We start from the raw sequence: 27,726 nt of genomic DNA on the forward strand, positions 1-27,726 counted from the left end.
TTTGTCTTTGGACTACCCATTTTTTTGTTTGAATACAACTTTTCTTGTCAACTATTTTAATTCTGTAATAGGTCGATGGCAAATTTCCTGAGATAAAGCTCAGCTTGCTCAACTCCGCCAGCAATATAAATTATGGCTTTAGGAGAAAATCTGTGCTGGCTCAAAATATTTCCTGAACCTTATTATTTTTAAATGTAATAGGAATTTGATCTCTTGGCACTTGCTCATAATTTATGTGTTCAAAATCACGAGTGGTACCCAGCGCATACTTGGGATATGGAGCCCTCAAAGAGCAATCTGACAAAGGCCCATCTCAAAGAGCTTTCCTGGGCATATGTGTGGGGCACGGAGATACAGGAAAAGAGACTAGCCTCACTAACTCTTGATTTTATACTCTGAAGTATAACTGCAGATTTGCACCTTTACTGGACTTTACATCTGTCCTAACAGACAGGAAACCGTTTTTACAGTTTAGAATTGGTTCCCTTCCTGTGATGTCTTCTGTCAAAAGTGGACGAGCCAGCCCATGTGTGACATTTCGGGTCCGGCCTGCCTCCAGGCAGACAAGACACTCCTTCTGTTCAGCCTATAGCCGACCTAGGAAAAGGTAGATTGTTCCTATTTGTATGCAATTTGGTGCAAGACAATGTCACACTGCTTTAAGGTAGCTGTGTGTTGATACAAACGAGGCACAAGTGCGCTGTCGCCAAGTTCTTACATTGAAGCTGGGCTATTCGTGTGAACAATAAGGTTCAACAACAACCTGTAGCACTCAGTATTTTCAGCTGACTCAATTGCGCCCCTATTGGCATGAATATCCTGCACTGCACTTTAACACATATTGATTTGATGATACTATGTCCCTGGCTGGTTATCTATTTCCCAATGTGTGTAAATGTTGCACTATGTCCATCTGACAGCATATGTGAAGTATTCCTGTCTAGGCCCTATTCTATTCCCATGTCTATTTGCATGCTTTGATTTTTTTATGCTGTACTCAATTTTAAATGTATACATTTGCTGATATAGCCTGCCTCTGTTTGGGTAATGTTATGCACAATAACTGCACATTTTAACCGCTGAGAGTTTATGTAGAGGTCGTTTGTGGGTATAAAAGTGTGTCTTTCTCCTTAACTTGGCCTAGCCTTCATAGTCCCCCGTGAACTCTTGCTGGTATGTTTTTACATCTTTTTTATCTTTGTATACAGAATAACTTGCTTTATAGTCATATGACACGCGAGTTCCCGCGGTGCTGTATGCAGATCCCTGGGAGTTTATGCGCGAATTGAAGCCCTTACATGAACAGTGATTTGGACCTGGGATTATTCTCCCTACTGAAAGTGACGTGTGAGAGTAAACCTCACCGATGTACTGCACTATTTACCCCTTGAATGCTCATGATGAGCTGAGCTCGTCATGAGCCACGGCGCTCCGGTGCTCATGACGAGCTCAGCTCGTCATGAGCCGTGGAACGCTCGCATGCAGGGATAATTCCCCTGCTGTGCTGAGTGTTCCACGGGAACGGGTGTGGCCGTGACGAGCTGAGCTGGTCATGAGCACAGGAGCGCCGTGCCTCATGACGAGCTCAGCTCGTCATGAGCATGTGAGCGCTGTGCGCGCCCGCCTCCCCCCAGCACAGCGGGGGAATATACCCCGCAACGAAGGGGTTAAAAAGAATTGTTTGTTTGCTTTACATTATTGTGAAGGGTGCTGCCTGATCGGATTTTTTGTTATTTGTTTCACCCTGTCCTGAGGAGGCCGAATTGGTTGGAAGGCCGAAACGTGACTGCGTCAACACTTTCCATTAAGAGGAGTCTGATTCAAACTTTAACTAAAGTGGAATTATATTTCGTTGACACAATTTCTTTTATATTTAGGTTCTATATTGTTTGTTTTTGAACCAATTGTGTCTGACTACCTCAGAGTGTACTTCCTAGAAGTGATAGGAGGATACCTAGCGTTTGCTTCAATAATTTTGTCTGGGTGAAGATGGATTTACTTGTAATTAAGTATTGTTTGTATTAACTCTGTGTATTTTGTCCCTTGTTGTTTTATATAGTTGTGTACATATATATGTATATTTGTGTATAATGTAAATTTGATATTGACTGAAATTTATTGAAGAATGTTTTCTTGTGATTACGATAATTAAAATGTATAATCACGTTCTCCAATATTTGTGATGTGTGCTTGTTGATTAAATAGTAAGGTATTGGACTTGTGCCACCAGTATAGGAAAATTAGTTGTCCCCTATGAATTAATCATCTAGATATTTTTTCCTCCTCTCCCATTGTTTGAGTTTGCTTGTTATAGTCATATGAACGCTTATTGCACTGTATTATAGCCACAGGATACATCCAAAAGACACTGAATGTTTTCAGATTGATTATTGTTAGCAATATGAAATGTTCTATGGTACTGTTATGGATTTTATTTTTTTGCTTTTATGGTCTAGCACTGATTCTTAGTGCTTTTTGTCACTATATGTATTTTAAACATGACAAATTCATATCTCTAGTTCCGCTTCTTGTTTTTAAAAAATCTTTTTGAAGGTATTTTGTTCATTACAATTTACTCTATTTTCTAATTTGGTTTGGGATTTTTTTGTTTGGTGTTTTGACTTTATTACTGTTTTGGTGCAGCATAAATACTTAACACATTTGCCCTAAGTTGAGCCTGTCTACTCTGTACCATAACTACTAGAGGATTTAGCTCAGGTTAGCGACTTCTGGTTTCAAGTTAATGACAAGTTACTATTTTACTCCTTAAAATGGGCAACTGCCCACCCCATATAATAAACTACTTTCTTACATTCTCAAATTAAGCAGTGATTCTTTTGCATGTAAAACCCATTCTTATTCTAGGACATGATCAAAATTGTTTTCCCATATTTATGAAAGCTGAATTTGTTGCAAGTCTATTACAGTTTTAAATTGGAAAATCGGCGGCCATCAGCGGGACAAACTAATCTAAAAAGTGGGATGATGAATGTCAATAAAGCCTCATATTACTGTGCACCAAAACACGCTTATCATGACTCAAAATGAAAACAATGGGTAAACTGATGCACAGAAGGTTTTATGTCTGTGCCGCCCAGCTCTTTTGACATTTTAGGTCAGGTACGTGTCCAAGAATTATGAAGGATGTGTACATTAAAGACTCAGCATAACCAGGTTACTCAACCCATGCAATACATGACCCAGATATCAACGTGTGGCAGCATGACCCATACTAATCCTTGGTTCACTATGAAAAAGTCAAAAAAATAATAATTCCCTTTGGGCGAATTAGCATAAACACATAAGTACTTACAGACAAACGAAAAACTCACCAATATAACTAGATAACAAGGAAGCAATGAGATTAGTAAAAAAATTTCAATACACGTGAAAACACTATGGTAAAATTAAGTCTTTGGACAATTTATTAACATACATTATATTTTGTTAAAAATTGGGAAACACATACAGGACGAAACAATAATAAATAAAATCAACATTCCAATAAAAAGAAGCTACAGGAAAAAAGGACTAAACTCAAACAACACAATTATGAATTTTCCTTGATTTCTTATTCCAAATTCACTCCTTAGGCATCGACGCGTTTCGGCGGTACAGTTAGCATAAAACCGCCTTCATCAGGACAATTGTACAAATGTTTCCCAATACTTCTTGGATAAAAATGTATTTCAAGGTATTATAAGGGGTGTGTTGCCTCCTTATACTTTCCAGGAGATATTCGTCCAGCGAATAATCTTCTTATCATGTACAATATTCTGAATAAAAATTAAATATAACACGATCATATCACAGTTTCGAATTCGGCAAAACATCTAGCATGATAGCTTTGATAAAAAGTATATATAGAGAAAGTAAAATGGACCCAGCACGCGGTAGAGTAATGAAGAAAAACACGAAAGTGCGGTTTCCAAGTACCGTTATGTCATCCCAGGATACGGGAAACACCAAAAACACGAGATTTAAATCTCCGTGTCAACCCTTCTTCTATAAACTGGATAGCGTCCCGCGTGGTGCGATATGGTCCTTCTTACTATGCAAAAGCACATCATCTCTTTCTGATTTCTCGTACCGCCAAGCCACCATACACTACGCAGACATCTCTGAACAACCAACTGGACATCGGTACAAGCTGAATCTCCCGAGCCCTCAAAACATGCATAATAACTGACCAAGTGAAGGAATTGGGAGCTCTTTGACTGTAACAGGGAGAGATCAATGTCGGTAAGCAAATGTAGGCCTCCTAATCCAAGTCCTTGTAAAAAAGAGTCATCCTCTTAAACCAGAATTTTTTCAATCAGGAGTTGCATAGCCTGTACGAGTCCTAGAATGTATGAGAAGAATGAATGAGCGAGAGACTGCAGGAATGTTTGGTTTTTGATTTTCACACCGCTCTTTAGTGGGGGTCGATTTAGTTCATGTTGTAAAAATCTTGGATTTAATTGTTTGTTCATAAAGTCATAATTATTCTATTGGATATATTTTTTTTTTAAAAGTGTTTTTATGTATTTAGACAAAAGTAAAAATGTAATCATGTCTTTTGTATAAATAAAGATAGCTACAAAAAAGCTAGATTTGAGTCTATCTCTTCATGTTTCTGTGCTGTATATGCCTAAACACATAGAGCCATGACCGAAGCTTAAATCATGTAGGCCCGTCAAGAGGCGGCCAATTCTGGTTCTCTTTCTTCCCCCTCCACTTGGGCCTTAAAGTAAATAGGGGCACCTTAGCTATACATTAGTTGCCTAGCCTGTTGCCACCAGATCTTTGATTGATGTACGTGTGTCTGCAGAGCTGATGTGAGGGAGTCACATGCAGCCTACGGTCAGCCTCTGCAGATAACTTAAGCCCTCGCTCAACAACCCATTTACACGGTGTGGAGTAGTTGATTGAAAGCCAAAGTAGGGCTTCAAGGGCATATATAGAGAGAGTGTGCTGCTTCTAATCAAGGATGAATCTAGCTGCCTGACTCTGGACCTTTGAGATTTTCGGTTAGGCCACTGTAGATTATATTTCAACAGGCCAAGCTCAATATAAACAGGGTTCTTGCATATTGATTCAGAGCTTTTTGCATGTAGAGTTCGAATAAGCATCCATGTTCTCTTTGTTCAGTTGTCTGGAGGGAGGGTGAGGGATGCAGTCATACTCAAGTTCTCTACTTTCCGCACTGGCAATCCTGACTGTGAGCCAAACAAATAGGGGTGTCTCAGCCTTCGCACCACGATTCCCATTTTGCAGCAGTCAGGAAGGACATTTTGCTTCACAAAGAAATAATTTTGCCCTGGTAACTTTGTGAGGTTTGTATTCCCTCATCTCCTTTAACTTTTAGGACAATGCTGGATCTGCAGGTCACTGGCTTAAATTGCATTCAATTGATGTGGGTGTTTTTTCATTACTTGAGCCAAGTGCAAGATATGAACTTAATCTACCCGTAGTTTCAGGATGACATTGGTAACTGGGCTCACATACACTGAATGAGATCTTTGGTTCTTGGAGAGCCACAGTTCATGATGTCTTGGTATGCCCACTAGTCTCCCTACACCAGCATATATGTGTAACACTGTGCAGGTCTGCCATCCCTTCCCAAAGGTTTCTATTGAAAATCCCCTGGAAATGGTGGGTTTACCCATTTTTTCAACAGTTTTCATAAGCTTAAGATGCATTTGTTTTAAGGAAATGGGGGCAACCATCACCAGCCATGTCTGAAAACTGCAACATTCTGCAGAGGATGCAGTGTTAAAATGTTTAGGGCTTGGACAACACTTGATTACATCATTGTGAATGCACTTGTAAAAAATACAGTTTAAAGCTTTCCAAACACCCTACAGTACCCTTTATACCAGTAGCTTTCTCATGTTAGCCATATACAACAGGTATATAATCTAATGGAACATATCAGGGGATTTTGTAGTCCAGTCTCCCTGAGAAGAGTATATCTACTGTCAATAGAGCTTCTCTGATCTTGAGAACAACATGTTGCTAGAGGGCAGTAACTCTATACTAGGTGTCTCCAACCAGTTGATGGTGAGCTACCAGAAGCTCTTTGACACCTTCAGAGCAGCTCACAGTCTTGGGTTCATTTTAAAATAAGCACAGGGCCCCATTTTCCTTTTAAAGTTAAGGGAGCACTGTGTTTATTTTACATTGTCAGTTGCAGGATGGAGATAGCAGGTCCTGATAATGAGGAGTGCTAGAGTCAGATTTATAAAAGTCCTTGTCAACTCCATATTGGAGCAAGAGGACAAAGTGTTGTTTCTGAATGCTTTTAAATGTGATAAAATTTAAATTAAGAATTAACTTAATGATTAACTTATCTTTTAATTTTAATTGTATCCCCTTTCAAAGTGTTGCAATTTCAAAGTGCAGGCCTCTAGCGGTCAGAAGACACTGCCATACTTATAACAGAAAAATACTGTAATTTTTTTCAAATGGGAGAAATTTAAAGTGGATAAAAATATTTTTATGAAACGTTGAGTCAGTGATTTTCTTCACTTTTAATTAAGCCAATTGCATCTTAATATTTTATGAAGCATGTTTATTCACTTTAAATTCTCCCTATTCAAACAAATGACTGTATTTTTCTGTTATAAGTATGGCATCATGTTTACAGGCCACTGGGTGCAAGATGCCTGCTGTTTGTAAATGCAACGCTTTGAAACAGGAAAATATTTAAATGATGAGTTTTAGGGAATTCATATAAACAAGTTTTACTCTTCAGTTTAATTTTCTTCCATTTGAAAGTGTCGCATTTACACATAGCAGGCATCTTGCTTCCAGTGGCTGGTAGACACGGTGTCTCATATATAACTGAAAAAAACTATTTTTTTAAGTGGGAGAAATTTAAAGTGCAAAATATTTTTCAATATTATGAACATTAATTTGAACTTTTTTCTGCACTTTAAATGTCTCCAATTATAAAAAAAAGATAGTTGTATGTTTGTTTTATACACGTAACAGTGCCACTTATGGCAACCAGGATTCCTGTCCCACAAGTACAAACAACACAGACTCTCACTCACCCATACACATATATCCCATTCATACAAACACATGCTCATACATACCCAAATACCACACTCTCACTGACACAAATGGCAGCCCTGTCAAGATGCCCCTAAGCAAAGTATTTTGTTCAAACCCTAGGCTCTATAGACATAAGGCTTAGATTCGATGAAACTGGGCGTTGGGGTGTCTGCTAACATTGTACAAGTGGCTTGGCATTCAGTAGCTTACAATGATTTTCACTGATCAGAAGTAGCTCTAACTACAGAAAAGGTTGGAGACTCCTGCTCTATACTAATTAGCACAAGTTGTCGTGAAATCCTGGCCATAGCGACTATGACTCTTATTACATCTAGGAAGATAATAAAACTGTTAATGTAAACTAGCCTATCAGAAGACCTGCTGTTCCTGAAAAGAGGGACTCTTCAACATATGGGGTTGCATCTTGATTCAGATTAAAATAGCATTAAGTACCTGTATTTCTGTTATTTCTACGTGGCTTTCATAGGGAGAATGTAGCCCTGTTTCACAAGAGAAGGTTGAATTGTCTTGAAAATATACTGTGTGGCTGTCTGCAAAACACCCAGCCAAATCTACATAAAAATGAAGGTGATGCATAGGAGGATCAATTCCTGTAGGTGGCATCAGGAAACTGTAGAAATGTGTAATACAGCAGGTGCTTTATTTTATATTAAGTACATTAGTGGGAGGTGGCAGCAAAACCAACAAGAGTTAGAACAACATTTCAAAAGCATTCCTCACACCATTTAACCCTCAAGATAAAAGGAAGTAACAGGGAGTCTCCCTACTAGCCTGTTTAACCTCTTCCCTTAGCCCAACACTCAGTCACTAGCACAGGTTGTTTAGTCATATACATGAAACCAGTTAGGACAGCTACTGATATGACTTCACCAGGATATGCCATTTTTTCTTAGCACGTGCTTAACTGCATCCAAAGGCTAATTATTAGACATTATCAATGAATCTGTATGAACACTTGCTACCCTCCACCACACTTTTTTTATGTGCTCATCTGCTCTCTGTTTTCCCTGTCCTACGGACACCAACAGGGCCGGACTGGCCATAGCGGGCACCGGGCAATCCCCCGGTGCGCTGCACGGGTGGGGGCCGGTTTTGGCCCCCTGGGAGCCGTTTTTGTTTCAGGGCCGTTTTTGCAGCATAGCTGCGAAATCGGCCCTGTACCAAAATCGGCTGAAAACCGTCCCTGGCAAAGAACTAGGGGGCACCTCCTAGCTCCCCCCCACATCCAGTGGGGATTGGGGGGGTGGGCGGCCGAGCACTTTGCCAGGGCCGGGTGTTGTTCCCAGTCCGGCCCTGGACACCAACCCATCCCAGCTCTCCTCATATGATTTTTATACTTTTGCACATTAAATGCTTCATCACTTCTCTCATATCCTACTGTATTCCCGAGACTAAGGGGCTGATATTGAGTTTGGCAGACAGGGATCTCTGCTGCAAACGTGAAGGAGTACCCTGTCCACCAAACTCTTGGTCCATCCACTGCATATACAGGAGGGCATATCGTAAGATTTCCATCGCCGGAGCAGCTGTTGGCTCCGTTGACAGAAAGCCTACTCCAAAGGCTCGATGAAGAGGGGCTGTTGTAGTAAAGCCATTGCATTTTCCGCTCCATTTAGAGACGACAGGTTTAATGCTTTTATTTTTTTAAACGGACGGCGACCTTCCACCAAAGGTTTTATACTTTGAAGGGAACCACTGTGACTGCAGTTCCTTTCATGGTACAGAGATGACCAGTGGGACGGTGATCATCTCTAAAACTTACAGACATAGAAGCATCAGAATGGCAGAGGTAATGTCCTCCGCCACCCTGATGGACTGTACTCCATCCCTCAACTTCTAAATTAGCCCTCAAGTCTTTTTGGTTGATTGCTCTTTGTAAAGCACACTAACACCAACACAACTCAGGATACAATAGCACTTTATACAAATACTAAATAAATAATTTCAGTGTTATGACAAATAATGCAAATTTACACAACAATGCTGCAGAGGAATCCTAACTCCATTATATCAGGATTCCTGTCAACCAAAGAGACATTCTTTTTATGGTTGCCTCAACTTATCAGCCAGTCACTGGGACGTTTAGAGGCCCAGTGTAGAAAAGACATCCTGGGTACCAGACCAATAGGATTTCAATTTGCCATTATGAGTTAAAATTATTGTTTTGCTTACCTCGATGTAGCCTGCTAGTATCCATTGCAGGCAGCGTATTTCTTCGGGGTATGGTGACCGACAACATGTCCACACTTTCTCCATTGTGTGTCTGTTGCTGCGGGCTCCCCCATCTTGAGTCTGCCTGCCCGGGTTTAGGGGGTCGGGGAGGAGGGGCAGTGGGAGAGTCGCTAGACGCCATGTCCAGTGCATTATGATTCCTGTCCAACGTGAAAGTTCTTGGGATTTGGTAAACTGCCAGCGGGCTTGAGGGGAGGTCATAGGAGTCTGCAGAAAGTTCGCTTAACTCCTTCCATAGCACATTATTGGGGGTTTTATAGTTATTGAGCATGTCTTCACTCTCGGATTCTAGTCCGGTGAGGCTGGATTTGTTAGGCGTGTCGGAGCCAAAGCTTCTTGGGAGATCGTAGGCGCTGTCCCTGAGATCAGAATTGTGCCGGTTTGGCTTTGGCAAACTGTAGAAGCCATGTACGTGTCCACCCACACCATTTACACAATGTCCATAACCCTGGGCAAGCTTCTGCACTGCAGTGTCACTTCTCATGAAGAAGGAGGTCCTTGTGGCTTGGGAGAAGCTAGCACTCCTGGAAGAGGAAAGAGAATAAAAGATCACTGTTATTCATCACTTTCAGATATTATGTGAATACTCAGGATCCGATTCATAAAGTTACTTCCGTGTAGTAATGTTAACTTCGCACCACAGTTCTCCCCAAGTGTGGAGACTCCACACTCTTAACTTTACCACACGTAAGTACCTTTGTGAATCAGGCCCACCGTAGCCATAGAGAGCAGCCTTCTCCCACTCTCCTGCTCACCCTCAATGACCCATTCTAGTGATTCTCAAGAAACCACGCTCGTATTGATATTTTCCCTTTCTGCACGAAGTCAACAATGCCTGTAGATACCTGGTTTTGGGTGTGCGTGCTCCTGTTTATTCTGAGGATGGAGGACTTACCTCAGCTTCTGGAAATGGATGCCCGTGAATTCCGCTATCTATAATTGACTAACTAACAATTTAAGGGCTAACTTCCAGAGTCCAGCCACACACTAGCAATTTATGTCGTTTTTACTTGAGCAGGCCACAACGTGACTAGTTTAATGGCAATGTCCATACGATGCATTCACTCGATCATAAACACGTACCTATTTTGTGACGTTCTTGAATACAAATTTCAACCATACAGGTTAAAAAAACAGGCTTCAATAACATTGTGAAAAAGATTTTGGGCCCGATTCACAAAGGTAAACTGAGATGGAAGTGTAACTTTACGATTTTCGTATTCACAAAGGGCGTTTATAAGTAGTAAAGTTAGACTTTTGTCTCAGTTAAACTTAAGTTTGGTCTTACGTTTAACTGAGACCAAAACTGAGAGAAAAGTCTAACTTCACTACTCGTAAATGCCCTTTGTGAATACCAAAAGTTGTAAGGTTAGACTTTTGTCTCAGTTAAACATAAGACCAAAACTTAATGAAGACAAGACAGATAGTATCAGAGAAGATCAGGTCTTGATTATTATAGATAAACCAGATCTTGTGGAGACATTTGATCTCCAGGATGTAGAACTTACTACGGGTGCAATTGCACCGGGGAAAGCTCTCAGGCCAGATGGCATCCCCGGTGATCTATTTTTTGACAAAGCAAAATGTGTTGAATAATATCTTATTCTTGAGCACGCTATAGGCAAGGGAGTGCCAAACCCTAAGTCATGGAAAGTCTCTGAGGTGTTACCCATCTGCAGAAAGGGCATCGTAGCCCGACATCCAGCTATAGACAGATTAGTCTGATTGACTCGATACAGAAAGTCTTTTGCATGGTTGTTTTAGATAATATTTGCATATCGATTGACGAAGTGCAAAAACTCTCAGCCTTTCAAGCAGATTTCGAGGAAAAAATTAGCACTGTGGACTAGGTAGTCCACCCTCTTTTATTGCACTGGAAAACAGTGCTTTTCGTATGTCGACCTGAAGGCTGCATTTGATCTGGTCCTTCGGCAAAAGCTGCAGCAAGAGTTATGGCAGATGGGAAAGCCTCCCAACATACTCTCAATTATTGTTTGGCTTCATGAGGATAATCATGCCAGAGTACTTTGGGGAGCATGAGTTCCTCATGGTTGTGTACTTGCCGCAACCCTGTTCTCCCTCTCTTTGAACAAAGTAGTGTACATTCTGTCGGCTGTACCCTCGGATGCCCCATCCTTGGCCAATGTGAAGGTATTCCCTCTATTGTTTGCTGATGACACCCTGCTTGGGTCTTTAATACCTAAAGGGCTTAAACTCTACTGTCACGCTTCAAGGAGTTTTGTCGTTAAGGGGCCTTGAGGTCAAGGCAACCAAGAAAAAATGTATGTTAATAAATCAACATGTATCATATAGTGGGAAAATGTACTTAGGTAGTGAAGAACTTTAAAGGGTGGACACTTTTGAGTATCTGGGCATCACACTGTCATCCGGCATGTCATGGGAACACCACATTGACAAAGCAACCCTTAAACATAAACAGATATCAGGTGCCATCTTGAAGGAGCACCATGCTTTATATAGTAAACCCATAGTGCCCTCCTTGCAGACTTATGATTCTAGAGCTGCTGGGCTATATGGCGTAGAATTATGAGAGTTTTGTAATCTTTCTGGACTCAACAAACAGGACGTAAGTTCATCAGAACTTTGGTGTCCCCCCTATTACACAGTTTTTTCAACTCAACCTTGACATGGGTAGGAAACAAATTGCTGACAAAGCAGGGCTCCGACCAATCCGGTTTTGGCAGAGACTTAGAACCAATCCCTAATTAGCTAACTATACAGAGGCCTTCCTGGAGGTCATCAGGCAAGACAGAATCCAGAAAATTGAGTGGTGTAAAAAATACACCGGAAAGGTGTTGTCTACCCTAGGCCTGCTGAGCTATTAGGAGTGTACATCGTCTGAGAAAAATTCCCTTCAACGATCAAATCAAGAAACTATACTTGCATTGGGTGATTCAAAAAGAGTCTGATAACAGCTCCAGAGGGTCTCTTGCTATTAATTTTGTGCAGTTCAAGCTCAGTCTTCTGTATGAAAAATATCTGGACTGCATAACCAACCCCCTAGATAGGAGATGATATGTTCGGTTCAGGATATGCTCTTTACCAATTAAGACGTTCACTGTAAAATGGTCAACCCAATCGGAGTCCTCATTGATTTGTCCAACCTGTAATAGGTACAAAGAAGATGCAGCCACGTTCTGTTTGATTGTTCGGCTTACGTACATCCAAGGCAGACCCGGATCAGGCCAGCCTGCCAAACTTTTGGCACAAGAAACTGCGCAAAGGCCATGAGAATTTTACCAATCGGATTCTAGATCTCAATATGCAAGTTCCAGTGCAAAGTTTCTGGGCTGGATGTGGACTATCAGATGCAAAGCCCTAGTGGTTGCCTAGGCGATTTGTACATTATTCCATATTAAGTTATTTCATAAAAACAAAGCGCTCACTTTTTCTAGTACTTTTGCAGTGCTTAGGTTGCTCTCCGCAGCCTCGCGTTGCGTATTTAGACGTGCTTTTCATTCAAGTAATTGCTACCTTTGCAGTTTGGTATTAATAATGACTATTATGCTGCTGTAGTGCGAGTATCTGGTGGTTGAGATGTTATATCTGAGAATTAATTTTGCATCATCTACACGTTGCACTTTATAAAAAAAATATGTTAAGTTGAGCTGTATATTAAAGCTCAGGTCATTAGTGTATAAATTGGTGCCAACAATTATTGTTTTCTGCTAGTTCTTTAATCTGAGAATGTCCAGGCCTTTGAATCTGCCCATTTGCACTTTCTTGAATACTGATTTTATACGTTGCTTCTCTGTGAATGGTATTAATTGTTATGTTGTTATGAACTCGGTGGCCTATTCGATTTTGTTGTAATATTTCTCACAGTTCCTGGTGGTCCACAGTATGACTATTGTATGCTGTAACTTATACAAATTATAATAAGTGGTGGTGACTTCTCTTGACATGCCACCTGCGAAAGGTTTTGGTAATAATCATGATCATGTGGAAGATCTTTTCTCTTCCACGAATGACTTGTTATCTAGATCTATCATATATTAATGTTTTTATGAATTGTAATGTATTGTATGCTTATATTTGCCAAGATGCTTATATTGTATTTTGTTATGCCCTATTTTTGATGATGTTTTAAGGATGTGTTTAATCTGAAAATAAACATATTTTGATTGTGAACATCTGATGCCTTTGGTTCGATGCAGGAGCTTGCTAGTATGTACAATGCTTCTTCAAGAACTGGTTTGTTTACAAAATAAATGTGTTTCAGGCAGGGACAGGCTAATGGGCGAGGGAGCAACAAAGCCAGGTGGTGGCAGTGAAAGAAATAGTACTTGAATCACAGTAGGATCAGCGGACGGACACTAAGTAAGTTGAACCAATCTGAGCGTGCCTGGTCCTTGCTCCACAGAAAGAAAAGAAAGTGATGCTTAAAATGTGCAGGCCAATTAGAAGGCTGCATAGAAGAGTGACAATGAAGCCAACAAATGGTAAACAATGGGCGGGATCAAAACCCTCTTTTGCAACCAATGTGCCCCGCAGGCGCAGCAATTACACTGCACAGGTGAGACCTAAAAAGGGAAACGTGATGCAGATGTCCTTACAATCACTGATGAAAAGGGAACCCTGCTGCTGTGTTTTAGATGTACACAGTGTGCCTAATGACCCGATGCTATAAGAAGCTGCCTCTAAGTCGGCCTACAGGTACCTTAACTAGCGCATCAGTCACTGCTACAGAGACAGCAGCCAGAGAGACGGCTTAGAGAACATGCAGCTTGTAGCACTTATTGTGTACAAGCTGTTGGGGTGTCTGGAGACAACTTGTAGCACTTCAGCCCTGCGATCCTCCATACTCTGCAATGCATTAAAACTTCTAAACTCAATGTAAAGGGTGTAAGTGCACCTGCCAAGTGAAACAAGCATTGGCATAGGCAATAGGTCTCGCCTTTGGGACCTTATAAGTGTTTGCCATGCAACAGTTGATGTTGTTGCACAAAGGATATTGTTCTGGATAACTAAACACCACGTATTCAAATACAATTGTACAGTTTAATGGTTCCTTCTCAGCAGAAATAATTCATAAAACGTGATGTATTGAAGGGCTGTAAAATGAGCATTTTGTTATTGGTATATGTAACCATCATCGTGTTAAAGATGGTGGGAGGCTGCAGCATTTCATATTCGTGACTTTTCGCTTCATATTCCGGAACCTGTTGAAGAAAATATTATTTTTAACACGGTTTTAAGATTTGTGAAGACTTGGGGTAAAGTGTCCCTTTCCCCTTTTCTGTTCACATTGATGGAGCATTTGAAGGTGGCTCCATCTCTTTGTGTGTGTCTTTGGCCGTCATCAACCCATACACAAGGCGGTTTATTGCGCTCGCAAACACGAAGTTCATTGAAATGTGTCTTTCTTAGATACCGGTGAAATGCCTGCTACTACTGAAATACTGGCATTTGGGCATCGGCCCTCCTTTTATCTTAGTTGGCGAACATTGGCCTTGCCAGTCTTATTGCTAATTCTTGATCTTCCTCAATAGCGGAGTGGCTTCAATTTTGCTACAAGAGCAATGTCCCTGAACTGGGGTGCCTCGAAGTGTGGCTATTCATTGTCAACACTATACCTAGAATTTGTTTCAAACAGGAAGAGCTGAGCGCTATAAAGCAATTGAGGTGGCTAGACGTCTGGGCCTAATGAGTTTGTGATATGGAGAGGAGCCTTTCTCTGAAAACACTCTCATTTTGAGGTTTCTGTCTGTTCGGAGGAAAACAAAAAAATACATACAAACCTCCTCCTCAGGAATCTGGCCTTATCATAAAAGCTAATGTTTACACCAGGTCTGAGAAACAAATCAAGGGGAGCCGTTTAGAAGGAAGAATAATGGTTGGTCTAGTATTTATTTCACCGCTAGAGGGCAATGTTGTTCCATTTTTATTATGTGCTAGTTCTGTGTGTTGGCGGTGCACTCTTTTCTTTTCATTCTCGTGTCTATGTTAACCCCTTCGATGCTCATGACGAGCTCTGCTCGTCATGAGTTACGCCTCTTGTACACTCATGACGAGCTGAGCTCGTCATGTTACTCGGGATTTTCGAAAACCCAGCACACAGCGTGAAAACCACTAGCAGTTAAGGTGTTAAAAAGACAAAATCAAAGATCATGTAAGAAAAGAAAGAAACTAATTTCACAGAGTTAATTAAAAATGAAATCAAAGTTGGCCAAAGAAAATCGGCCTCCGCCTTCCATGTCATTGTATTGAACAATTGTTGCATCAGAGCCATACGACTGGCACTAAACAAGCGCGGCCGCACGGCCACGAAAGTTAAAGCGACGCGCAGCATTTCCCTTGCGGGAGCGAGCAGGGACCCCATCTGTTTCGCGATTATTACAAACAGATGGTGCCAATGCTCACTCCCGCAATGGAAATGCCAAACATGCACACGTTGCAATACAAAGCAGTGCAAAACATGCACGCGTTTAGGCAAAAGTGGTGATCGATTGCAAAAGGTCCCCTCCTATGCAGCTCTTGCACGCGCAGTAGGCAAGACCTAAAAGGGGCACTAGCATGCACGAAGGATACCAGGCCACATATAGCGTCCCTCCCAGAGATGCTCCTCCTCCGGGCAGACACAACCAGACTGAAATTGTAACTCTGTCATTTTATATAGGTTAATATTGTCTGAGCAAAGGTTTCACCTCATTAGTAATAGTGTAACAACCAAAATTCAATAATAAGCCACAGAAAGGTGACTAGTCAACATTTTCAAATGGCCCTGCGTGCCAACATTTATTGCTCCAATTTTAGTAATGTTTTGTTATCCGTTGGAGCTTCGAACATATTTTTTTGTTAAAATCTGCAGATTATGAAGCAGATGGTGGATTATGTGGAAAAGCGTTATGTGGAAAATGCCACAGCTACACGGACTAGGGTGACTACCTGTCAGAATTTTCCTCAGACTGCCCTGAACTTGAGTGCCTTGCCCGTGAAGGCACGAGTTTTCTGTTACAGATGCCTTATGTCCATAACCAACCTCTAGCTCTAGGAAGGGCTCAGTAAGAGGGGTGCCAGCACATTGTTATTTTACCTTTCAATGTCTCTTAGGACAAATCCAACTATTGATGATTGCATTACTCTAAGAAAGCATTTTGCTTTTTACCAGAACTGTTAATGATAGGTTATTAGCAGTGAGATATTCACATTTGAATTTGAAAGGTGGTTTCTTCCCTATCCACCACTGGGCTGTTTAACTGTTGTCTCCCTAAAAAAACAATCATTGGCAAAGACAATAGGTCTCACCTACCAGAGCTAATGGCCTTGGCAATGATTTTTAGGTATGCTGTACAGTAGTGCGGCTGCTGTGTTAAATAATTTAAAAGTGCTATAATGAGGGTGGCGCTAATGCGCTTTTTTTTTTAAAACAAGGAGTGATTTGGGGGACAAGTCAACATGGATGAAGAGCAGTAGAGAAGCACATAGGTGGGGGAGAGGACACACAAGAGATAGTGTGGAAGCACACAACAATGGAGGGTGAGCAGGATTCACAGGTAAGCAAACAGACAACGGAGGGTGGTTGAGAGTCGATGGGGGCAGCAATCGCACAACAGGATGAGTGGTGTGGTAAATGATTTCTATATCTTTTCTCTCTCTACCACTTCATTAGAATGTCCTGTGACATCATGGAATGTTTGAGTGCCTTACTGTGTTGAGATTGTCAGTTGGTCATCTTAGGCTGAGGAGCTGGTAGCTCGCTCCTGGTGGGGTTTCTCCTTGTATCTTCCGATCCTGTAACTTGCCACCTAACTACCTGCTAATAAAGAGGGATCTTCTACTACACCTGGACTACGCATCCTTGTTTATGTACCACAGTTTGGCGACGTTTCTTGGACTAACCTATGCTGCACATAAAGAGGACTATAACTTAGCACTAAGGAAACCAAGGACTGTTTTGGCACCCAGTCAAAATTAAAACAGAAGTAAGTTTATATTCTTTTGTAATCGGAGAAACGCCCAGCAAACCCCACCAGTGTCCTTTTCATCTTGGACAGCCTGTACCCTGGGCGTTTGTTTTGTGAAGGAGTTACTGCTGTCTTGCTGTCATCTGGAGATTGACTTCCTCCAGCCACATAAGCTAAGGAGTTTCAGCTGGCCTGATCACCCTACTGCATCTCCCTGCTGCTCTTGTATCTTGACAGTTCGCCTTTTCTACATGTTCACAGTTGTCTCTCCAACTACTCTGTGACATGTGTGTAGATGTGCGCTCTCACCCTGTGAGCACGTTTTTCTTTGTCAACGTTTTTTTTTTTGTTTGCTGTCACGAAGTTGCACCGGCGCTAGCAGTATTTTCCCTTTCACAACAGCCACCCACCATCTGTGTCGTCAAGCTCTACAAGCTCTACCTACGTGAGGCTTTCCCTATCTTCCTGCGATCGTTTTGGATTTCGAGATGAGGTCTACTCAGCGTGAGCCCACATTAGACTTTCTGTTATTCTGATGGTATTTTCGTGGTGAGTGGGTGACATTTCTGTGTTATTTGACCTTTTCAGAGTGTCGTTGGGACTTGGCTGATCTCGCCGTTATAAGCATGAGGGGCCGCCCCTCCATCACTGTTGTGCCGGCATCTTTCAATGTGGAAATGCCCACGGGGCGCACATACAACTTTGAAGGCGTGAGTGGCCGCCCCTCCATCACCGTTGAGCTGACATGTTTAAATTTCAAAATGTGCACGAGCTGCGCACATCTTACCTCTTCACGAGCGGCACCCCGTCATTTCTCTATGACGTCTGTCTTTGTTTCTCTTGCCTTGGCTGCCCTCAGAAGTCTTCGCGTAACAACGTGCCTTGAGCCATTCGGTGTACGTCGTGCGGACGTACCGCCATCTTGGGATTGCATTCCCCTTGTCAGTTTGCGGCAGCTTCCTATGCAGTTTCTCCCGCACGAGCGTTGCCAACCACAGTGTAATTTTCAATAAAGTTACAAGCGTCAAGCAGTATTGGAATATCGTCTCGCAGATTCCTTGGTGCCTGTTCTGGGACTGTCGGAGTCACTATGGAGTTGTTGCTTTTGACTAAGTTTCTCTTCCTCTCCAATGCTGGCGCAGGGACTGTGGATGTCTCAACTTTTGACGAACTCCTGCAGCTGTCTTCTTGTTTTGGTTGGAGGTTGTCTGCATGTCACCCTCTCATCGGAGCTTATGGACAATCCTGGCTAAGAAGATCTCGTGTGAGAAATCGCTCACCGGAGCTAAACAATTGTTTTTTAATCTGCTTATGCTTCAACTTTTTTGTATTTCAGTGTTTGTTGTGGGTTGGTGTGTCTGTTGGGCATAATGGATTGTTCAATATTTCTTTGGGAGGTTCTTCAAGTGTTTTTTTTCCCCATTGTGTATTTTCTTATTGATTTTTCTGCTGTGGTGGTTGCATTGACATACTCCTTAGAGTTACACAGAACTCTCTCTAGGTGGTCTAGTACATTTTGTTGTACCCTTTTGTGGGAAGTTTGGTTTCCTAAGGCAACATCTTAACCCTACGGTGTACCCTTATTTAGGGGAGGGTGTGGGGCTAGTCAATGGCTTATTTTGAAACTAGGGCGATGTTGTACCTTATGGGGTACCCTGTATATATATAGGGGACGTTGTGGTCTTGGTCTCACAGGGTGTGTATCCTGTGTTCACCCTGCTTGGCCAGCTAGGGTGTTTTTGTCTAATCAGTGCCCCATTCTTGTACTAAGGGTTTGTACCCTATGGTGTACCCTTATTTAGGGGAGGTTGGTTGTGGGGTTGTGGTGCCAGTCAGTGCCTACATTTTGTTTCCTAGGGTCTTGTTGTTACCCTTTGATGAAGTTACGTTGCACACTTTTAACGTGGTGTACCCTTTCATTAGGGGAGGTTGTCTGTATGTAACTACTTTGTTCGAAGGTTTCAAGGATTAGTATCCTTTGTGTACCCTTTTCTGGGGAAGGTGGTGTGCGTGGTCAGCGCCACCATTAAGTGATGTTGTGTTGAACAATTCTTACTTTGTTCAATGGTGTACCCTTTTGTTAGGGAAGGTTGTCTGTGTTTGTCTAAGTTGCATCACTCTATTTGGGTACGCGGGGTGCGTGGTCAGCGCTACCGCTTGGTGTTGTGGTGTCACAGTTGTCAGTGTGTGGCTACTGTGTTCTTTCTTCCAGGGGCATTTGTATCTTCTGGTGTACCCTTTCCTGGGGAGTTGTTTTGTTCCACAGTTTAAAGGTTGCCTTTCAAGGTGTTCCCTTGGTGGGGAGGTTGTTAGTGCACGTTATGCATTAGTCTTTATTGCAAGGCATCCCCTTTTTCTGTGTAGGTTGCTAATTCATCTTATTGTGCTTACTTCCATCTGCACACATTTTGTCATTTAGTTGTTACACCCTACTTGGTTTGTCTGGTTCGCTACCTTGTTTTATTAAGGAGGGTGGATGGGCATGTTATGTAATTTGCATTCTTGTGTTTTGTTCAACCATGACCATTTGTGCATCTTATGAATTTCTTTCTACATGCCTCCTTTTATTGTCCTTTGTTTCTGTTTCCACGCTATAGTTTCCTGCTTTTCAAATCATCTCTTTGACTTGCACTTGTGTCTACAGTTTCCTCTGAATCCTTCTGCTTCGTCTTAACTTATTTCTTGTTGTTGTTCGCTAACGGAAGAGGATGTGTGGTAAATGATTTCTATATCTTTTCTCTCTCTACCACTTCATTAGAATGTCCTGTGACATCATGGAATGTTTGAGTGCCTTACTGTGTTGAGATTGTCAGTTGGTCATCTTAGGCTGAGGAGCTGGTAGCTCGCTCCTGGTGGGGTTTCTCCTTGTATCTTCCGATCCTGTAACTTGCCACCTAACTACCTGCTAATAAAGAGGGATCTTCTACTACACCTGGACTACGCATCCTTGTTTATGTACCACAAGTGGGTGTGTAACCAAGCTGACAATGTAGGGTGGGAGGGGATGTGGGAGCGGAGTAACGGAGAGTAGTCAGTAGAGGATGGGATAATAATAATAATAATAATAATAATAATAATAATAATAATAATAACCATGAATTTGTAAAGTGCACAGCTACCTCCAAAGTGGTGTCCCTGCGCTGGGGGCCCTCGGGAAGATTAAGCGAGCTTTTGCCCAGAGTCACATGGTGCTGGGCTGACCTGCCGCCCGGGATCGAACCATGAACCCCGTGGTCCGGAGTCAGGCACCCTGGCCGCTGTGCCACACCTAGAAATGTGACAATGGAGAGAGGGCCGGAGGGGATGGGGCACCAAGCTGATAAATGAGGGTGGGTGTGAGTGGCTGGGTCAGCAAACTAGCAATAGAGGGTGGGTGGTAGGAGCTGAGGTGGACATGGACAACACAGCGCGGGCGGACTGGGAATGTACCACGGACGGTGGGCGGAAGGTGGTGGGGACTCTTACTAACTTTTACATTATTGCTTGACTTGGGACAGATGTGTCCGTAAAATTAAACTTTGCCCTAAATTTATGTCCTGGATTTTGACCCTTTGTCGTGAATTTTTACAGTACCTGCCCAGAATTTGCCTCTATTGCGTGTGGTCAGTCTAGCATAGACCTGCTCACGGAGGACGCCGCTCGAGAAAAGACATGCTAATTGTAAGTGCAACACATAAGAGCATCACAAGACACATGTTCATGCTCAGTGAAGATACTTCAGACGTAGACCGGGAACACAAGATGGTCTAATTATCTGCTCTAACTTTCTGCTTGTATTGATGTATTTAGGCTAATCACATGGCAAAGTAATATCTTCAATTTAACCATTTTGTATTTTCAAATGTTTTATCCTTTCACTTAATTGTTACACCTGTAACAACCATAGCTTCGATTAGACTTTTTACTCGCTAGTAAATATATTAATGTAGCCAGGGTCAGTTTTAGAGTGGTGCGTCTGGTGCAGCCACACCTGGTGCTGACCTGGGAGGGGCGCCCTGCCTAGAAATAACATGGACATAAAAAAACACCTGCTGCAGAACTCCTTGTATGTTCAGCAGTTCTCACAGTGGAGTTGCTGGTGGGGTGGGGGTGCTAAAAAGGGTTCGTTTAGGTGGAAAGCCAACCACCCAGGTACGTTTTAAATCCTGAGTTTCGGCCTCTCCAGTCCAAACACTCTTAAATTATACTGACTGACAAATGGATGACGTGGTGATTCCTATAGTTGTAATTCTCATTGCCAGTACCGTAAACTCATGCTGAAAATTCAAGCGACGGTTGAAAGTGTTTGTTTGCAATGCAGCAGCGCCACCTAGTGGCTATATTTGAAGCCCATTACTTGCGAGACAATTACTTAAAAGTGAGATGAATGAATGTTCGGTTGAAAAGCTGTTCAGATACTCACTGTGCACTCTGTGCCACTACTCTTGCTCACTTTCAAGACCAGTTTGGTGTTTTTAATATAAGTTTTATTTAACAATTTTCGGTCGCTTAAGGGATAAATACAGAACATCAAACAGATTTAACAGGTAAAACTATACAATTTTGAGAATAAAAAGGCAAAGTAATGCATAATCAAAGAAAAGACTAGAAGGTGAGCAGGGTACATTTATCATCTTGATCAGGTGCATTTATTTGATTATGCTGCGGAGGAATTCAGGAAGAGCTAAGTATTGATCCTGCAATGTGTTCAACGTGGATGAAGAAGTAATTTCTGGACAATTCTGGAACCTGAACTCACTCATGGCTCTTCCAGACCTGATGGCTGGCCACATTTTGCACAAGTTTCTCTCCCAGCCATGTGCATCCAAGGTCTACTTTATGAGTTTTGAAATGTTGTTAATTACAAACATGATCCTTAACATGGGTGCTGAGTTCATGATCATCAAACTGGGTGTATGGTCGAGGGAGGACAGCACTTCTGCCTGGATCATCCTACCTGCAGATGCCACCCGCACTGCCACAAAGACCCTTTTCTAACTGTTAAGCAGCTGGGAGCCAAGTAGTATCTCCTCGGCAAAGGACCATTTATAGCATTATAGATGAGTAACAGTGATTTACGGGGATGTTTTTAATCGAGGAGTTCTGAGTGACATGAAATAGACAACGAGAGTGAAGCGCTGGTAGTCAGTGATGTCACTTAAGACCCCGAGGTGAAAAACGTCTCTGTAATGCTCTCTTTACCCATCTATAATGTTATGCTATGTATGGCCCTTCAAATCTTCTAATCCTGCTTTCAAGTGCTATGCAGGGGAATAATGAGGGGACATACATAAAATGGTCTCTCCTCACTGTCTCAAATAAAAAATAAAAATACCTGACCGCCTGTCACCCACCCCCACCACTTTCTGTGCCTTCCCTTGCCTCTCTTTCAGAAGCTGTGCTCCCTGCATCCCTGCGATGCCCTGGCAGTCTCTCACAGAGCCCAGATAGAGCAGTCTAGAATTCCTTTATGACGTAGCAACAGTGAGTTATGAGGTCGATAACCCACTGTTGCTGCAGTGAAGTGTCGCATTTAGAATGCAACATTCACACTAACTGCTCTCAGACGAACAGTCCTTAGAGAGCCCTGTCAGCCTGACTTGGAATTCCTATATGACATTGTAGAAGTCAAAATGTCCTTAATAAGATTCCAGAGAAAAGGAATGTATTCCAAATTGAAGTTTATTCGTAGGTTTCCAAACACTGGAGGAGCGTCTCATCAGCCAGGAGTCCAGGTAGCAACTGACCAAGTACAACGGACACCTGGCTTCTGAGAGCGTCTCCATATTTAAAAGAATACATATATACATTCTGTGCACATGCTCAGGCATGTGCACACTTAAGAAAGAATCATCAGCACGAGAACAATAATAACAAGATACAACACACTACATCACCTTCCCCCTTATACAAATACAGAAAAAAAAAATTAGTTAACCACTTAAAAAGATATAAACTCATTATATCTTGCAGGGGGTCTTCTAATGCGACCACTGCGACTGCAAGACGGAACTGCAGGGGAAACTACAGTATCATGAACAGGGGAGGAATCATTAGAAGTAACAGGCGCTGTAGAGGACAGCTCATCACAAGTTTGGGACATTTTTGGTTGGAGCCAATGAGACCAATCACAACCCTCTTGAGTGGATAAATTTTTCCTCCTAGAAATGAGGGCAGCTTGATCTGCAGTCAACTTCGCTAACTGCCTCACGTTCCACCAACCCTTGTCCCCCAAAAAAACTGCATTTTTACTGACTTTAAGAATTTGGACAGGACTTGAAAACATGGATAAGCCTTTTGCAACTTTATAGGGTTTCTTAATCATAACCCAATCTCCCACCAACATTTGAACATCTTTTACACATTTTGACCTGTCGTAATTTTCCTTCATTACAGCCTGTTTCTGTTTGACTGCAAAGTCCACGTTAACTCTAACAGGGGGAAATTGAATGCCCTCCACTTTCCTTAACCAAGCAGGAAACAAAGGAGAATGGAATTCCCTTCCCCGCAACAATTGAAAAGGGGACACCTGAGTCGTACAATGGGGTGAGACGTTATAGTTCCAGATTTTCTTTTCCAAAAATTTAAAAACATCCACACCAGATGCTATGGCTGTCTGTATTCCCTCTTTCAAAACTTTATTGCCACGCTCCACTAGACCATTAGAAGAGGGCGAATAAAGTGCCACCTTCAATTGTTTCACATCGTGCGTTTTCAAAAATTTACACATCTTGTCAGAGACAAAATGGGTCCCGTTGTCAGTTACCAAGGTTCGAGGGGCTCCTTCCAACAAGAACAGCCTTTCCAGGAAAGAAATGGTATTATTTGAATCTGGGGCCTCTACAAACCTATAATACATCCATTTAGAGAAGTAATCGATTGCTAAGATAAGGTACCTCTTCCCTTCTGGAAGAACTTTATATGGGCCGGAGAAATCTAAAGCCACCTTCTCCCAGGCCATCCCCGGAAATTGAGAAGGTTGTAATGGGGCCTGGTGGGTCTTCCAATGTTTATCGGACAAAAGACATTCTTCACAATTGTCTACAATAGTTCTAACCTGTGAGTCAATACCCGGCCACCAATAATGAGCTTTGATTCTCATACAAGTCTTGGTTACACCAAGGTGACCCTCGTGTGCTAACTTGATAATCGTGTTCCTTAAACCACTGGGGGGAACGAACTTATCACCTCTTAACAAAACTCCATCTTTGACTGAGAGTTCCTCAGCCACCTGAGCGAAATTCTTTAAATCCCCAGACAGATTCCTAACATCTGGCCAAGTTTTAGTCGAAAATTCCAAAGCCTGTGACAAAACACCATCCATTTCACAAGCTTCTTTCCAATCTTTTTCCGAAATGACTGAACTCCACTCCTCCACAGCATCCACCATAGAGACACATTCCACTTCTTCCTCAACCAAGTCATCCTCATCATCTTTGTCCATCAACATCCTGGACAAGCAATCTGCCCTGAAGTTTTTACCTCCCGCGATGTGCCTTAACTCGAAATTGAATTCCTGCAGTTTAGAAACCAGTCTAGTCAGCCTAGGAGAAAGACTATTGGTACCAGAAACTTTGCTAAAAATAAATGAAAGGGGTTTGTGGTCAGATAGCATTACAAACTTGCGGCCCCAGATATACATTTTAAACTTTTGGGCCGCCCACACACAGGCTAACGCCTCCCTTTCAATTGTGCTGTAGTGCTTTTCAAAGTCCTTCAAAGATCTAGAGGCAAAAGCTACCGTGTGTTCTTTGCCCTCCACCTGCTGACAAAGCACGGCTCCAAGCCCTTTCATGCTAGCATCTACTGCAATAATGCACATAGAATCATCCCTAAACGCCTGCAGGGAACGTGCAGAGACAATTAAATCCTTGATTTTAGCAAAAGTCTCATCCAAATCTTTTGTCCACACAAACTTTTGACCTTTCTTCAGCAGTAACCTCAGAGGTTCCACCACTTGAGCGTATCCTCCCACAAATCTGGCATAGTACTCGGCTAGGCCCAGAAACGAACGTAGAGCGTCTTTATCGCTTGGAGGTTTGGCTTCCATTAAAGCCCTAACAACAGAAAACTTCGGTCTAATGCCAGATTTCGAAATTGAATGACCCAAATACTCTAATTCAGACACTCCAAACTTGCATTTGTCTTCCCTGACTGTCATACCCCTACTCCCTAGAATGGACAAAACCTTTTTAAGCAGCACATTGTGTTCATCCATTGTTTTAGCGAAGATCAAAATGTCGTCTAAATATGCCTGTACCCCCACCAGATCCCCAAACAAAGAGTCCATTAACCTTTGGAAAACGCTAGCTGCTGAAGCTAACCCGAATGGAAGCCTCAAAAACTTAAAAGCACCAAACGGGGTCACAAAGGTTGTTAACTCTTGAGAATCCTTGGACAAGGGAATCTGGTGGTAAGCGGACTTTAAGTCCAACAATGAAAACCACCTAGCGCCACCCAGATTTGCTAACAGCTCTTGAATTTTGGGAAGGGGGTGACAATCGATTTTTATGTTTTTATTGAGACCCCTGAGGTCTGCACATAGCCTGATCTCATTATTTTTCTTGCGTGCTACAACGATGGGCGCAACCCATTGTGAGGATTCCGAAGGTTCTATAATCTTGTCTTTAACAAGATCTTCAAGCATCTTTTTAAGTTCCGCCCTGACACTAAGGGGAACAGGGCGAACCTTATGAAAAACAGGTGATGCTCCGGGAATGAGTCTAATCTTGTGTTCTGCGCCAGTCACCAAACCAATTTTATTACTAAACACATTTTTAAACTCCTTTAGCAATTCAGTTCTATCAATTTTTGCATCCTCAATAAAGCAAATAGGAAAATCACGCACTTTAATTGGGTTTTCATCTCCTGGGACCAGATATAGACCCATTTTAGCGAGGTCTTTCCAACCCACGATATCTTTACCTTTAATGGCCACGTAGACCTTTGTAATAATGGACCTCCCCAGGACCTCTACACTTGTTAAGAAAAAGCCTAACATGTCAATATCTTTCTCCCCGAAAGCTTTAGAATTAACATCAGATTGACTTAATTTCACATCCTTTCCCCATTTATCGAAAAATGTAGAGTCCCTGAGTATAGTAATGGGAGCTCCAGAATCAGCCATTACCTGTAATTTAATATTGTCAATTATGGCTTCACACAAAGGTCCCTTAATGGGTTCCGAATCATCACACTCTACCATCAACATTAGATTATCAAAAGTGTCACCACATTCATCCATATCTATATAGTTGACCTTGACAGATTTCTTTTGGAATCTGCAAACCTTTTGGAAGTGACCTACTTTTTTGCACAAAACACAACGTTTACTCATGGCAGGACACCCTTTAAAATTCCCAATGTGGAATTTGGACCCGCATCTAAAACAAAAATTTTGTTTATTCGCATTACCATTAGTCTTACTTTGCCATTTTTCTTTAGCTTCTTTGCTAGAAATAGCATATACACCCTCCTCAGACACATCATCTGAAATAAAATTAACTTTAGTGACGGTATCCAGTGCCATGGCTTTAGTAGAGGTTACTGATCTTTCAATACTCAGGCTAAGGTCAATAACCTCGGACAGTGAAGGATTCTTGCAACTAAGGATTCTTTCTTTCACTTTGGTAGAAGAACAATTAAACACAAATTGATCACGAATATAATTGTCAAGTAAAGGGCCAAAATCACAGGTAATAGCTAAAACCCTTAATGCTGAAATATATTCGTCAATTTTTTCATCCTCCTTTTGTTTTCTTTTATAGAAATTGTGCCTCTCTAGCATGATGTTAGGAGATTCTTCAAATTGCTTTTTTAATCTGGCAATAGCCTCTATGTAAACATTCCATTCCCTATCTCCTGAATCAGCTGCAGGCGGAGGAATGGGTACCAAACTCTTAAAAATGCGTTGGGCAGCTAATCCCAGACTGCCAAAAAGAAGAGCAAACTTCCTAGGAGGTGAATAGTCAGAAGCATCAATAGCTAAAATGTGGTTTTCAAATAAGCCAAACCACTCAGACCATAACAAGGTAGGCTTTCCAGGTTTCTCTAGAAAAGGAGGAGGTTGTGTGACCTCCCTAACCGAGGCCATATTATTAATAAATACAATGAAAATAGCAAGATATTTCCTACAGGTAATATACAATCCAGTTACAAATGTGTCAAAACTTAGTACAAGTAAACATGAAACTTGAATAATGCAAATTTGCTGTAAAAGAAAATTTTGTTAAAGTGCACAGCTCAAATACCGCTTAAATAGAGCCTCAGACAACGGTAGTTAATCGCTTGATCGAAAGGCGTGTGAATCGCCGAGGTCACACGCAGATAATCCAGTTAATCGTTTGTTAGAAAGGCGTGTGAATCGCCGAGGTCACACGAAGAAAAACCAGACACGTAAATCACCGCTAAAGTACAAACGCCAACAGCTGAAGTTTCAGACTTCACCAAGATGGCCGCCGTGCGTAGCGTCGTGACGTATATGCCGTGTGAAGCGTCGTGACGTGTATGCCGAGGTATCCCAGAG

General features: G+C 42.0%; 1 protein-coding gene across 2 annotated transcripts in view; it reads right to left on the reverse strand.

Moving 5' to 3' along the window:
• LOC147663659 (GRB2-associated-binding protein 2-like) overlaps positions 1-27,726 on the reverse strand; it is a 504,795-nt gene that overhangs the window by 26,739 nt on the left and 450,330 nt on the right. For both annotated transcript variants that reach the window (XM_086950289.1, XM_086950288.1), the window contains one exon: positions 9,235-9,818. In XM_086950289.1, the coding sequence (XP_086806415.1) occupies positions 9,235-9,818 (584 nt within the window). The remainder of the gene's footprint in view (positions 1-9,234; positions 9,819-27,726) is intronic.

Source organism: Lissotriton vulgaris, unplaced genomic scaffold (genome assembly GCF_964263255.1).
Source record: "Lissotriton vulgaris unplaced genomic scaffold, aLisVul1.2 SCAFFOLD_292, whole genome shotgun sequence".
NCBI lineage: Eukaryota > Metazoa > Chordata > Amphibia > Caudata > Salamandridae > Lissotriton > Lissotriton vulgaris.